This window comes from Pseudorasbora parva, chromosome 5 (assembly GCF_024679245.1).
Source record: "Pseudorasbora parva isolate DD20220531a chromosome 5, ASM2467924v1, whole genome shotgun sequence".
In the NCBI taxonomy this organism is placed as follows: Eukaryota; Metazoa; Chordata; class Actinopteri; order Cypriniformes; family Gobionidae; genus Pseudorasbora; species Pseudorasbora parva.
The window spans coordinates 52,647,456-52,662,595 of NC_090176.1; the positions used below are offsets into that span (position 1 = coordinate 52,647,456).

Below are 15,140 nucleotides of genomic sequence, written 5' to 3' on the forward strand. Positions count from 1 at the left end.
ATTTTATGACTGAGTTTAATATGAGCAATATACTATTAACTTGTTTTATTATGATGCTAGAAAAGGTCCAGCACGGTTTCAATCAGAAAAGCTGAATAAGGGTTTAAACCAATTGTACATTAAGCACTTTGACCTCCTGTGAGATCAAATCATCAATAATCAGCCAATGAATCTCCACAATGGGGACGTGCTTCATGCCGCAATGCATGCTGGGAGCCGTGGATGAGTTTTGCAGGATGCTCCCAGAATGATCTGCCAATGGGGTGAGAAAAATAATCTTATTTCTGATTGAAATCTTGTTTCAAACAGTATTTGTTTGCAGTGTAATTTATGCATTTTTACCAAGATGAGAAAATGGAGAAACTTTTTTAATGTTTAATGTTATTTTGGTATTTAAAAGTGTGTTATGTGAGTGTTTTTCATTGTGGGGCTGAGGACCCATAATAACTAAAGATGTTTTAATAATAAAAAACAACTTCTTTTGGCATTCCATGGATGTAAAAAAAAAAAAAGATTTGCTTGTTAGAAAACATTGGTTAATTTGTAATTAAACTGGATTATTTTAGGTAATTTTTTATATATTCATTTTAGAATAATTGAACTTATTAGTCTTGGACAAAATTAAAAATGTTAACCTGATTCAACTAAATGGCACTGAATTAACCTTAGATTAAAAAATGAAGTTTACTGAAATAAACAATGTTAATTAAATTCAACATAACCCAGTTATGTGGAACATGTTGACATAAAAAAATAAGTAAACACAGCATCTCATATGATTATGTTGAGTGTATATAGCTGTGGTCCAGATGTTTGTGCTTCTCATGTTAGTCTCTAAATTTGCCGAGGCTCCCGAAGGCCGGATTAAATCGGTGCCGGACGGAAATAAACGTTCGTGTGAACAGGTGTCGACGCTTCGGTTCAGACAGAATTAGCAGCACAGACACTTACACACAGTCCCAGAAATCAGCATCTCATATACACTCACGCTTGGGCTTCATTTACAGCGATCTGATCATTAACAGCCAATCGACATCCGGGCTAGTAAAAATCATCTTCACCCTTTGTTCATTTAAAATATAATTACATTTGTGTATTCATATTGGAGTTGTGAAGAATGGAGTTAATGTTGAACATGCAATAAAACATGACAATTTTTGTCTGTCATACAAAAAAATGATGAACACATGCAAAAACAAGCAAGGACCAAATTAATATTAATAACTGATTATGAGATGGTGCTGACTTTTTTTTTTGCCAAATAATTTTGTCAGATAAACACCTCCTAGTGTTTTGTTCTTCCTCCATATTTAACATAATATATATATATATATATATATATATATATATATATATATATATATATATATATATATATATATATATATATATATATATATATATATATATATATATATATATATATAATGGTGCAAGGAATGCTTCAATACACATAGAAAAAAACAATCCTCAAAGTTAAAACTAAACTTTACCAAAAATATTATTTTATAATCATAAACTAATATTTTATAACATGTGTATCTGAATGCATTCTGAAGAGGGGTGACTTTAGGACCCAGCGAAATATCTCATCTGCTCCATATAGAGCTATAAGAGTTATTATATATTTATATTATTATTTTCCCACAAGAGGTCAGCAGAGACACACAATGTGAAATGATCTGAGCTGAATTAACAGGGTTGTGCACGAAATGTTGAGTTATTTTGAATTAAAGTTGAAAGAATGTGACCCATAGTTCCAGTGAAAGGGAGAACGGGACTCGTCTGACTGCAGTGTGCCAAGTGTAAAGTTTGGTGGAGGGGGGATTATGGGGTGGGGTTGTTTTTCAGGCCTTGGCCCCTTAGTTCCAGTGAAAGGAACTCTTAATGCGTCACTAAGACATTTTGGACAATTTCATGCTCCCAACTTTGTGAGATCAGTTTGGAGACGGTAAATATTATAAGTAAATATAATATTATAGTTTATGATTATTAAAAAATAGTTTTTTGTAAAGTTTAGTTTGAATTTTTAAGGATTTTTTAGTTTTTGTAATGAACCATTCCTCACTCCATTCATTCCTATTGGGGTCAAATTGACCCAAGAGGGAAGTCTTTGTAACTTTTTTACAATTTCAACTACATAAACTGTAATTTAAAGAGGGGAAAAATGCATAAAAAAATAGAAAAAATATTATAAAAATGGAATAATATAAGCTTTCTGTACCAAAAAAGGCATAATTCCTCAGGTTGTTTTGACCTGTGAGGGATGGATGAGGGTTAAAAACAAATATCATGACATTTCGCCCTACTATGGGTGAAAAATATATCCAGGTTTACCGAAATGCATTGATTGTCAAAAGAAATGCTTGGATTTAAAATGATTAAAAAATTGGTCACAAGCACTTTAATCTCATGAGAATCTACCGAAAAGACACTGCTGATATTTTAAAGGAAACCTCATTAGTTTCTCTTGAGGAATCTCACACACTTCTCCTGCAGAAGAGTCTCTCAAACACCAGATCTCCAAACGAACGAGCTGAAACTCGAATCAAACTAAGAGAGATTTCTCTAAACTGAAGGCCTCTTACCTGTAATCTGCAGCTCCCAAAGAGAAATAAAGCAGGAATGACAGAACGCTGATCCAGGGCAAATGTCTCATGTTTAAAAGCAAGCCTCTGTATTTCTGTGCTGTTCTTTTCTCTTCTGTTTGCTTTTCCTTGTAGTTTGATTCCAGCAAGAGTCCAAGATAAAGTCTCTCTCTCTCTCTCTCTCTCTCTCTCTCTCTCTCTCTCTCTCTCTCTCTCTCTCTCTCTCTCTCTCTCTCTCTCTCTCTCTCTCTCTCTCTCTCTCTCTCTCTCTCTCTCTCTCTCTCTCTCTCTCTCTCTCTCTCGTCTTGTTGAAATTCCAGATGTCACTGAGTTGAGTGACGGAAGGGCTGGAAGTCTTTTGTGGGTTTTGTGGGAGTGTTTCTTCTTCTCCTTCTTCTTTTCTGAAACTCAATCCTCGACGTTTAGATTGATGGCATCGCGTCGAACAACTCACTTCACGGATCAGGAGAGAGAAAACCTGCTCTGAGGACAATCCAGAATAAAAGGACAGGTCACAATATAACAAATAAATATATATTTTACACACACACACACACACACACACACACACACACACACACACACACACACACACACACACACACACACACACACACACACACACACACACACACACACACACACACACACACACACACACACACACACACACACACACACACACACACACACACACACACACACACACACACACACACACACACATGTTGGTCTATGTGGTTTACAGGGACTCTCCATAGGCGTAATGGTTTTTATACTGTACAAACCGTATTTTCTATCCCCTTACACTGCCCCTAAACCTACCCATCACACACACACACACACACACACACACACACACACACACACACACAGCCCCTAAACCTACCCATCACACACACACACACACACACACACACACACACACACACACACACACACACACTGCCCCTAAACCTACCCATCACAGGAAACATTCTGCATTTTTACTTTCTCAAAAAAAAATCATCATTTAGTATGTTTTTAAGGCCATTTGAATTATGAGGACATTTGATATGTCCTCATAAACCACATTTATAGTGTAATACCAGTGTAATACCCATGTAGTTATACAAATTTGTGTCCTCATAAACCACATAAACAGGCTCACACACACACACACACACACACACACACACACACACACACACACACACACACACACACACACACACACACACACACACACACACACACACACACACACACACACACACACACACACACACACACACACACACACACACACAGTGTATATATAGGCTGAAGTATTGGGCCGCTCCTCCAGATCACTGAGTTCAGGTGTTCGATCTCTTAATGGCCACAGGTGTGTAAATCAAGCACTACACTCTAAAAAATGCTGGGTTAAAAACAACTTAAGTTGGGTTGAAAATGGACTAACCCAGCAATTTGTTTTAACCCAACGGTTTGGTTAAATGTTGTTTAAGACAACCTAATTTCTGGGTTAGTCCATTTTCAACCCAACTTGGGTTGTTTTTAGTCCAGCATTTTTTAGAGTCTAGGCCTGCAGACGCTTCTACACACATTAGTGTAAGAATGGGTCGCTCTCAGGAGCTCAGTGAACTCAAGCGTGGGGCCGTGATAGGCTGACACCTGTGCAATAAGTCCATTCCTGACATTTCCTCACTACTAAATATTCCACGTTCAACTGTTAGTGGGATTATAACAAAGTGGAAGCCATTGGGAACAACAGCAACTCAGCCACGAAGTGTTAAATCCCAGAGCGGGGTCAGCGCATGCTGAGGGTCACAGTGCGCAGAAGTCTCCAACTTTCTGCAGAGTCAACAGCTCCAGACCTCCAGACTTCTGTGGCCTTCAGATGAGCTCAAGAACAGCGTAGAGAGCTTCATGGAATGGGTTTCCATGGCCGAGCAGCTCATCCAAGCCTTACATCACCAAGAGCAATGCAAAGCGTGGGATGCAGTGGAGTAAAGCAGCCGCCACTGGACTCTAGAGCAGTGAGACATGTTCTCTGAGCGACCAATCACGCTTCAGTCTGACAATCACATGGACGAGTCTGGGTTTGGCCGTCGCCAGGAGAACGGGACTTTGCAAGTGTAAAGTTTGGTGGAGGGGGGATTATGGGGTGAGGTTGTTTTTCAGGGCTTGGCCCCTTAGTTCCAGTGAAATGAACTCTTTTTAGTTACAGTTTACTCTGTAAACATTTACAGAGTAAACGGTCATAATGAAAACATGACAAATCCATCTGACTTGACATGAATACTTCCTTTTGAGGAACGAGCTTTCCATTTTGAGCACACTTTCGCAGGTTATCAACTAGGTCAGGGGTTTTAAACTTAATGATGCCAAGGACCCCCAAATATGACAAACGTTTTATGAGGGACCCCCTTCCTAAAATCCATCTACATATGTTAAAAATAAAATAAAAAGCATTTAAACTGTTAGATTAATTGTGTGACGTCATAAATACAAATTGTTTCCAAACTTAATTTGGCTATACTTAACCTCCCAAGCTGTTTTTTTACATGCATTTTTTATTTCTCTTTGCTATTTGGGCTGATTGGAACCTAATTAGAATAAAAACTAAGTATCATCTTTTGATATCATGTACTTTTAGAGAAAAATGATGTCATATGTGGACTCGTGGTCCAAATTTCCATAGAAACACACACCTTGAACACAGCAGGTTTTTTTTCCTGACTGTTTTTTAATGTATTAATAATACACACACATATTTTAGATAGACATAGGTTGGTAATTGTCATCCAGGATGGGATCATCGTTGTCAGACACGTCCAAATCTGAGTTGTCTCCATCAATTAACCCAAGCAGCTCCAATGCTCTTTGCACAGAAAAACGCTCTGGAACTAAAAACATGATAAAATCAGATGCAAATTTATTTAATTAATGTATATAGGTTTGCATTATTTATTTGCAAAATAATAAATATATGCAAGCTGCTTAGTGCTGCATTAATAATGCTGCCTTAAAGGTGCACTATGAAGCTTTCCGTCCACTGGAGGGCGCCTATTCAAAACAAAGGTGTAGTTTGATGACGCAAAGTGTGAGCGCAGCATGGAACGTGTTCTTCACATCACAGCCGGTGGAAAATAGGACTCGGGCAGAAATCACGTTGATGGATGCGGTTATTAACGTTACTGTAGTGTAAAGCAGAGCAGGAGCGAGTGTTGAGGAGCTGAGCACGGCTGCTGGAGCGATTGTTATACAAATACACGGCTCACGAACACCGGGACTTTTATTATGACGAGACGGGACACAGTCGCCGGGCGCCTGCACTGATCCGCTCTTCCGGTTATGATTATGAGGTAAAGCAGCTCTGTTTATCATATTAGATACATTTAAGTGTGTTTAAAACGATGTTATGACGTTACTCTGTGCGTTCACTTGTTCACACTGCTAAGAGTAAAGCGCTCCTGCCAAATAAAAGCCCAAACCGAGGGTAGCGCAGATATGACCCGATTGACAGGCGACTCCCTCAGACGCTATGCTGACCCGTCCGGGTCCTTCGTTAAAATAGCAATTTTCTCACAATTTACAAATAGTTGGACACATTTGGGATATTGTAAGAACTCAACTGAACAAAATATATAACACCGGCCTAGTGGTTTTTGGATATTTTACTGCAAAAATACTACATAGTTCACCTTTAATTTGGCTATACTTAATGTTGGATGTATAAATCTGAAGAAGAAAAAAAAATGTGTATAAGCAACTTTCACAATAAATATATGCAAGTTGCTTAATACTGCATTAATAATGCTGCCATAAAACCCAAGTGAGCAAAATAAAGCGGACTATAGTGAGAAAAAACTAGAATGATTTAAAACCAAACATACAATTCTTGAAAGTATGTATAAAAAAAGAAAAGAGAGAAACATTTAGAAATGAAACAGTTAATGTTGACTTTAACCATTTTTGCTTTGTCTTATTCTCTGAACTTTCTGGAGGACCCCAATTCGAAAACCCCTAAAGTAGGTTTTGCAGTTTGTACTAATTGCTTCAAGAGACTCTAATTAACCCACTGATGTCTCATATGGACTACTGTGATGATGTTTTTATTCCCTTTCTGGACATGGACAGTATAGTGTGCATACACTTGCATACGCTCTCGGACTAAATATAAAATATCTTAAACTGTGTGTGAAGATGAACGGAGGTCTGACGGGTGTGGAGCGACATTAGGGAGAGGAGTTAATGACAGACATTTCATTTCTGGCTGAACTAACCCTTTAACTGTTGTGCAAATGTAAATAATGATGTGAGAAATGCACCAAAGCAACTGAGAAAAACTGTAAATATGATCTAGGATTCAGTGCATTGTTGAAGCTGAATGAGTTCACACGGGGAAGTTTCGTCAGATTGTCTTTGTTCAGACTTGTCTTGAGCAGCTGGAACGCTCTTTGAAGTGCTTCACATTATTATTAAGTCTCAGGCCTGCCAAGATGTGCAAGAAAAGAGAATATCCATCATTATATCAGCTTTATGGTTTCTCCATCTCCATGTGAACGCTAACATCTGCTCAGGTCTGACCATACATCTCACTCAACACTTTTAGTATCTTTGTCTTGTTTCTAGTCCAAACATCTAAAAGTTCTTAAAACAAGAAGTATTTACTAGACAAGCAAAAGTTTTTGTCTTGTTTTGGGAAAAATAACTCAAAATGAAGAGAGTTTTTGCTTAAAATAAGATAAATAATCTGCCAATGGGGTGAGGAAAATAATCTTGTTTTCTGTTTGAGTTAAGATTATTTTTCTCACCCCATTGGCAGATTATTTATCTTATTTTAATCAAAAACTCTCTTCATTTTGAGTTATTTTCCCCAAAACAAGACAATTACTTTTGCTTGTCTAGTAAATGTTTCTTAATGTAAGAATTTTTATATATGTAGACTAGAAACAAGACAAAAATACTGATTAAGAAAAGCATTTTTTTGCAGCGAGACAGCGTGTGTTACTGATCACTCACCTCAAGGGGGCGCTCAGATGTCCATCACCAAACCCAATAGGGCTGATCTTCCAAGATGTTCAGTATTCATCTGCACATGTTCTTATGCTGAATGTAAAACACCTTCCATATGGGTCAGTCAGATTCAAATAATAATAATAATAATAATAATAATAATAATAATAATAATAATAATAATAATAATAATAATAATAATAATAATAATAATAATAATAATACTTTCATTTATCAAGGCTGCATAAAAATGATCATGAGACATATATAATGTTACAAAATGATTATATTTCAGATAAATGCTGTTCTTTTTAACTTTCTGTTCATCAAAGAAACCTGAGAAATAAAACACTGGAGGAATATTTCACTGTTACTAGATTTATGATCAGATTAATGAGCAGAAGAGACTCTTTCAGAAAGACTGTGTGTGTGTGTGTGTGTGTGTGTGTGTGTGTGTGTGTGTGTGTGTGTGTGTGTGTGTGTGTGTGTGTGTGTGTGTGTGTGTGTGTGTGTGTGTGCGTGCGTGTGCGTGTGTGTGTGTGTGTGTGTGTGTGTGTGTGTGTGTGTGTGTGTGAGGCTGTTTATGTGGTTTATGAGGACATATCAAATGTCCTCATAATTCAAATGGCCTTAAAAACATACTAAATGATGTTTTTTTGAGAAAGTAAAAATGCAGAATGTTTCCTGTGATGGGTAGGTTTAGGGGCAGTGTGTGTGTGTGTGTGATTGGTAGGTTTAGGGGCAGTGTAAGGGGATAGAAAATACGGTTTGTACGGTATAAAAACCATTACGCCTATGGAGAGTCCCTGTAAACCACATAGACCAACATGTGTGTGTGTGTGTGTGTGTGTGTGTGTGTGTGTGTGTGTGTGTGTGTGTGTGTGTGTGTGTGTGTGTGTGTGTGTGTGTGTGTGTGTGTGTGTGTGTGTGTGTGTGTGTGTGTGTGTGTGTGTTTTAGCTTGCAGTAAAAATCACCACTAATGGCATAAAACATCTGCTCTAAGGATCAATTATCATTTTCCTTATTCATATTTCATGTCATTCTTGGATCACTGACAGTATTATTGAACAGAATTGAGCTGAATAATGATATTATTGTCTGTATAGCTGGGTTATTAGTTAACTAAAACCGACATTAAACCATAAAATATCTTTGTCACTTGAAATAAAGTAATTTTTAACTGAAAAACGTAAACAATTCTCATTCAAACTAAAGCTGAAATAAAAATGACTGCAATATAAAAATAAATAAATAAATAAATAAAAACACAACAAAATGACTAAAACTTGAACTAAAAATAGAAAATAGAAAAATAAAAACCATCCAAAATATTAATATTTTAGCTGATTTACAGCAAGAATTTAATTTGCCTCACAAACGGATGAATATTGCAATATTGTTCTCCTGTTTATCTCTGTAAAGCTGCTTTGTGGACCGTTTAAAGCGCTGTGCGATGAGACTTTAACTCTTTCCCCGCCATTGACCGCAAGACTTTAATCATTTAATTTCCAGCTTAAACTCCTGTAAATCTTAAATGCTTTGGATCACAGACTTTATTATTATGAAAAATGCATAATGCATTTATTTTACTTTATATGAAATATTAAACTGTGAGAAAACCAAAGCCATAGAGCTAAACAAGTTTTGTTCCATATTTGAGGTTGATATCTCCAGAAATGAGCTTTTGGTCAGATTTAGTGTGGGCGCAGTACCAAACGCCTCCACTAGTCTCGTGGGACTGTTCTGCTCAGGACCATTGCACCTCATTTGTTTTTGTCTTCACAGAGCAGGCCGAAACATTTTCATACCATTCAGAGGATAAAAAAGACCAAAAAAGACCCTGAAGACGTGCTGTCCTCAAACGTCCTGAAGTCGTGAGCTCCTGAAGTGTCGTTCGGATGTTTCTCGGCTCCTCGAGGCAAAAGCAGTTAGTCTGACAGGAGATTATTCCACATCAGGACCGAGCACGCTGGAACTGGCCCCGAAGCCTGTCATTAGACAGCAGAAATATGCAGCTAACCCGAGACCAAACACTGCGTTTGAGCGCTCCAAGGAGGAACATTCCTTCATAATCCGGTCTCAGGAGGTTATTATACATCACAGAACATCTTCACTTCACATTCAGGCTGATTGTATATCTAATACGGCAACAAACTAAAGAATTATAGGGATAATCTAATCCTAAAAATGATTTAAAAACAGAGGAAGAAGGGATTATAATGTTGGCTCTTCTATAGCTTTGGATATTTGCATCTGGTAAATGCATAAATGATTAACTAATGAGAATATTAATATAGGATAGTGAGATTTAGCAAAAGGAAAACCCATAACTGTAGAAAAATACAACATTCGGATGAATTACTGTATTAATACTACACTGTAAAAAAAGTTTTAGAAAAAAAGTTACCTGGTTGCCTTCAAATTTTGAGTTCATTGAAATTAAAATTTTGAGTTAATACATAACTTTTTGACATTCGACACCTCTATTAAAATATTATTAAAAGATTTTGTAAGCATATTGGGTAATTGTGTGTTTTATTTGTGATGACGCAGCCAAATAGTGCTATTTTCATGATTTATCACATTGTTTATGTGGTTCAGATACAATAATATTTTGAGTTTCTATTTGTTAAACAAATTTCCTTCATTGTATCAACTCAAATTTTTAATTTCAATAAACTCTAAATTTTAAGGCAACCAGGTTACTTACTTTTTTAAGTTAGACCAACAAAAACCAACAATTTGTTTTTTAGGAGAGTAAAAACTGCTTAATCCTCATTAAAATAATGCCACTATGCCAAAAACCTTTATAATCCTTTCTTTTTCTTCATGCTAAATATCATTTCTATATATTTTCTATATTTTAGTTAGCAGTGACACTGTTTATTTAATTAATTATTAGGTCAGGGTTATTAAGTTATCTAAAACTACACTGTAAACAATTATCTAGAAAAAAAGTTACCTGGTTGCCTTAAAATTTTTAGTTCATTGAAATTTTGAGTTAATACAATGAACATTTTTGGAGATTCGACAACCTTTATTAAAATATTATTAAAAGATTTTGTAAGCATATTGGGTAATTGTGTGTGTTTTATTTCTGATGACGCAGACGCAGATTTATCATATTGTTTATGTGGTTCAGATACAATAATATTTTGAGTTTCTATTTACTGAACAAATTTCCTTCATTGGATCAACTAAAATTTTTAAGTTCAATAAACACAAAATTTTAAGGCAACCAGGTTACTTACTTTTTTAAGTTAAACCAACAAAAACCAACAACATTTTTTTACAGTGTAAAAACATTTTTGTGACTGACATTTTTTTTAAATGTACAATTTTTTTTATTAAGTTTAACTGATCTATTACATAACTCATATATATACATATATAAATAAATAAAAATTACAAACACAACGACTAAAACTTTAACTAAAAATGACAATGAAGAATATAAAATTAGAAACTAACAAAAAATATTGATAAAACGTTATATCAGTGATACTAAAATAACTTATCAAGCATTTATTCAAGATTTAAATTAATAATAAAATTACATGAAATTGGATTGAATAAGGCTTTACATATTATACATATTATGAATTAGAATTTTAAATGAGTAAATAAAACATTTTGTATGAATATTAAACTTACATTTAAACATTAAAACCAGTTTTTGTTTTTATTTATGAATAGGAATCACATAAACTGGCCATTCCCTTCTTCCAAGATTCATACATATTGTTTTATTAAGCTCTAGTTTTCTTTACACATTCAAAATTCATTATTCATAATATGAATATAAGGATTATTATTACTAATTGAAATATGTATTTTTTTGAGTGATATTATTATTTTATTATTTAAGCTTCACTGAGACAACTTTTATAGTTTTTATTAATATTAATAGGCGGTTAAAATGCCAGTGCATGAGATCTCTTTAGGTTAAGTGTTCAGAACGACGACGACCTCAGTAACTCAACAGTTCAAAGGTCACACACTCATGTAGGGGCAAGTGCTTGACCTTTGACCTGTAGCCGGAGGAATCACCCTGTGCAAAGAAACCAATGAGAGCCGTAAAGTGAAGCAGAGCTAATATTTACACTTTGATACTTCAGGTTAAAGGTTTTAATAGAAAAAAAAATACATGGTTTCTACTTTAGTTTTTTAAAGAATGTTTAGATATTTGTGATGGTCTAGACTAGAGAACAAAACAGAAAGCATCAAATTGGTCACTGTTCCCTGAGCGACCAATCACGCTTCGGTCTGACAATCACATGGACGAGTTTGGGTTTGGCTGTTGCCAGGAGAACGGGACTCCCCTGACTGCATTGTGCCGAGTGTAAAGTTTGGTGGAGGGGGGGTTATGGCGTGGGGTTGTTTTTCAGGCCTTAGCCCCTTAGTTCCAGTGAAAGGAACTCTTAATGCTTCACCAAGACATTCTGGACAATTTCATGCTCTCATCTTTGTGGGATCAGTTTGTGGACGGCCCCTTCCTGTCCCAGCATGACTGCGCTCCAGTGCACAAAGCGTCGCTCCATAAAGACATGGATGAGGAGTTTGGTGTGGAGGAACTGGACTGGCCTGCACAGAGTCCTGAGCTCAACCCGATAGAACAGCTTTGGGATGAATTAGAGCGGAGACTGAGAGCCAGGCCTTCTCGTCCAACATCAGTGCCTGACCTCACAAATGAGCTTCTAGAAGAATGGGCAAAAATCCCCATAAACACACTCCTAAACCTTGAGGAAAGCCTTCCCAGAAGAGCTGGAGCTGTTAGAGAGGGTGGGCCGACTCCAGATTAAACCCCACGGGTTAACAATGGGGAGCTTGTGTGTGTGTAGAGGCGGCACAACACTTTTGGTAATATTGGGCCCTATTTTAACGATCTGAAACGCAAGTGTCAAAGCGCAGAGCGCAAGTAACTTTGTGGGCGGGTCTCGGCGCTGGTGCTATTTTCCTGGCGGGATAAATGGCTCTTGCCCCCTGCGCAAATCTAAAATTGGTTGGTCTGAAGTAACGTGAATAAACCAATCAGAGCGGCATCCAACATTCCCTTTAAAAGCAGCTGCGCAAGTTCCATTATGGGTCGCTATTATTATGGCGTATTTACCAGACGCACGCCAGGAGCGGTTCACAGCCGACGATGATGTTCTTGTAAGAGCAGCCCTTACGAAACAAAAATATATTGCAGAATATTGGAAAATTTCATGCAATACATTAGACAATATATTCACATATATGGGAATTAATATTTATATCTTTCAACACATTGCAATATATTGAAAGCGGCAATCATTTGTATATTTTGCAATATATTAAATGAATATATAATATATTTTATAATACCATCAATATATTTTCCTTTCGTAAGGGAGTGAAAGACAGAGGAGTTGTGTTGTATGGGGATGGAGAAACCCACCCAAAATAGCGTCGGTTAAACAGTTTTTTCAGTTTTTCAGTCGATTTTTTTTCCTGGTTCTTGACGGACAAACCAATTTGTCAGATGTCCTTATATACAGATATCTCTGGCCACTATTGGGCAAACAGGTCTGATCCTTAATTACTACAATAAGCCTATTTTTTCAAATCTTCGTGGCACACCACAATGTGTTTTTTTTAGTGTAACAATTTATGATTTGCCAAAATAACTGTTGCATCTGTGTAGATTTCATGAGCAAAGTGTTGCGTGTTGTGCACGCTACATTATGGTCAAGCATGCGCCCTTAAAATAGCATAATGAACATCCGCAACGCGCCGCTGACTTTAGACTGGGTTTTTTCTGGTCAGAGGCCCAGCTGTTTAATGGAACAGCAAAATAGCTCCAGGGATTGTTTGCGCCGGAACACGCCTCCTTTTTTGCGCTGAACCGCCCAGGGAGCGCGAGTTCATTCACTAGTTTAGCGACGTGCTTCTGTGGAGGGAAAAGCGCGCTTCGCGTGGGTGCAAAATAGGAATGACACATGCGGCGGTGTACAAAGTCAATTGCGCTGGGTGCAAGATAGGACCCATAGTGTGTGTTAGTATCCATCCACAAGGGGTCATCAGTGACACAAGGATGTTTTCAGTGCATCTATCTGAATGTTTATAACCTTTTCCCCTCTGAGCTTCAGTTCTGCGTACTCCTCATCTGTGCAACTACTTCCTCTTAAATCCCAGAGAAACTACAGACAGAACTGGACAGAACAGAACAGCTCCCAAAACTCATAAATCACCATCAGAGCGAGTGGAATTTTACCAGAATAAACCAGCGACGCTTCTTCAGGCCACCAGAGGGCTCTGTGTGTTTAACACCAAAGTCTGCTATGAGGAAGTAGGCCTGAGGAAGAGGAGTCGGGCCTTCATCAGGGTTGCCAAGTCCACTTATTATAAGCAAACTCTGGGCCTGTTTTTAGGCACACTGCAAAAAAATGCTTTTCTTACTCAGTATTTTTGTCTTCTTTCTAGTCAAAATATCTAAAAATTCTTACATTATGAAACATTTACTAGACAAGCAAAAGTAATTGTCTTGTTTTGTGAAAAATAACTCAAAATGAAGAGAGTTTTTGCTTAAAATAAGATAAATAATCTGCCAATGGGGTGAGAAAAATAATCTTAATTCTAACAGAAAACAAGATTATTTTTCTCACCACATTGGCAGATTATTTTTAGATGTTTGGACTAGAAACAAGACAAAAATACTAAGTAAGAAGAGCATTTTTTGCAGTCTTCCACCTTCTAACCATTCAAAGTTCAATTCAAAGCTCAGCGGTCATAATATAACCAGTGCCGATGGCATCATGAGTTTTTCATCGGGAGTTTGGCCGTGATTGTCTTTTTTCTGGACAAACAAAGTCCCGCAGTGCAGTCTCGAGTCGTGTCTTATTTTCTTAATATGTGTATATGGGCTTGTTGTTCGTGTCTGGCACACATAGGCGATAACATCATTTATTTGTTGTTGCTTAAAATAAGACGAAATATCCACCTGTGGAGTAAAAATAATAATTTTTACTGTGTCAAATGTTTTGGCATTTGATTCACCTTCAATAAAGTTGATAAAATTCATGCACACATATTATATTTGTGAATAATATCTTACTCAGATAGAAGGGGCTGGAGTTTATGAGTGTTTTTTTCAAGTTTTGATGGCGGTTAAATCAACATTTTAATCGCATTTATGCCATTATTAGAAGATACCAACATGAAATAAATACTATAGTGGCCTATATTATAGGAAAATTACTCTAGTAAATACCATAGTAAAGAATTGTAGTATAATTATAGTACTTTGTTAATTTACTGTACTTTAGTTACTATAGTATGGTTCAAAAAACACTATTCACTCTAAAAAGTGCTGGGTTATAAACAACCCAAGTTGGGTTGAAAATGGACAAACCCAGAAACTGGGTTGTTTGAACCCAGTGAATGGACCATGAATTTCTGGGTTTGTCCATTTTCAACCCAGCTTGGGTTGTTTATAACCCAGCACTTTTTAGAGTGTAATATTTACTAAGTAATTTTACTATAGTAATGTAGCATGTAGGTAATTTAACATATGGCGTATGAATGAATGG

At 36.6% G+C, this 15,140-nt stretch overlaps 1 protein-coding gene across 2 annotated transcripts in view; it reads right to left on the reverse strand.

Annotated features, from left to right (window-relative positions):
* The window catches only part of egfl6 (EGF-like-domain, multiple 6), a 30,564-nt gene extending 27,790 nt beyond the window's left edge, over positions 1 to 2,774 (reverse strand). For both annotated transcript variants that reach the window (XM_067444712.1, XM_067444711.1), the window contains exon 1: positions 2,589 to 2,774. In XM_067444712.1, coding sequence (XP_067300813.1) covers positions 2,589 to 2,659 — 71 coding nt within the window. In that variant the 5' untranslated portion in view covers positions 2,660 to 2,774. The remainder of the gene's footprint in view (positions 1 to 2,588) is intronic.
* Between the last annotated feature and the right edge of the window lie 12,366 nt (positions 2,775 to 15,140).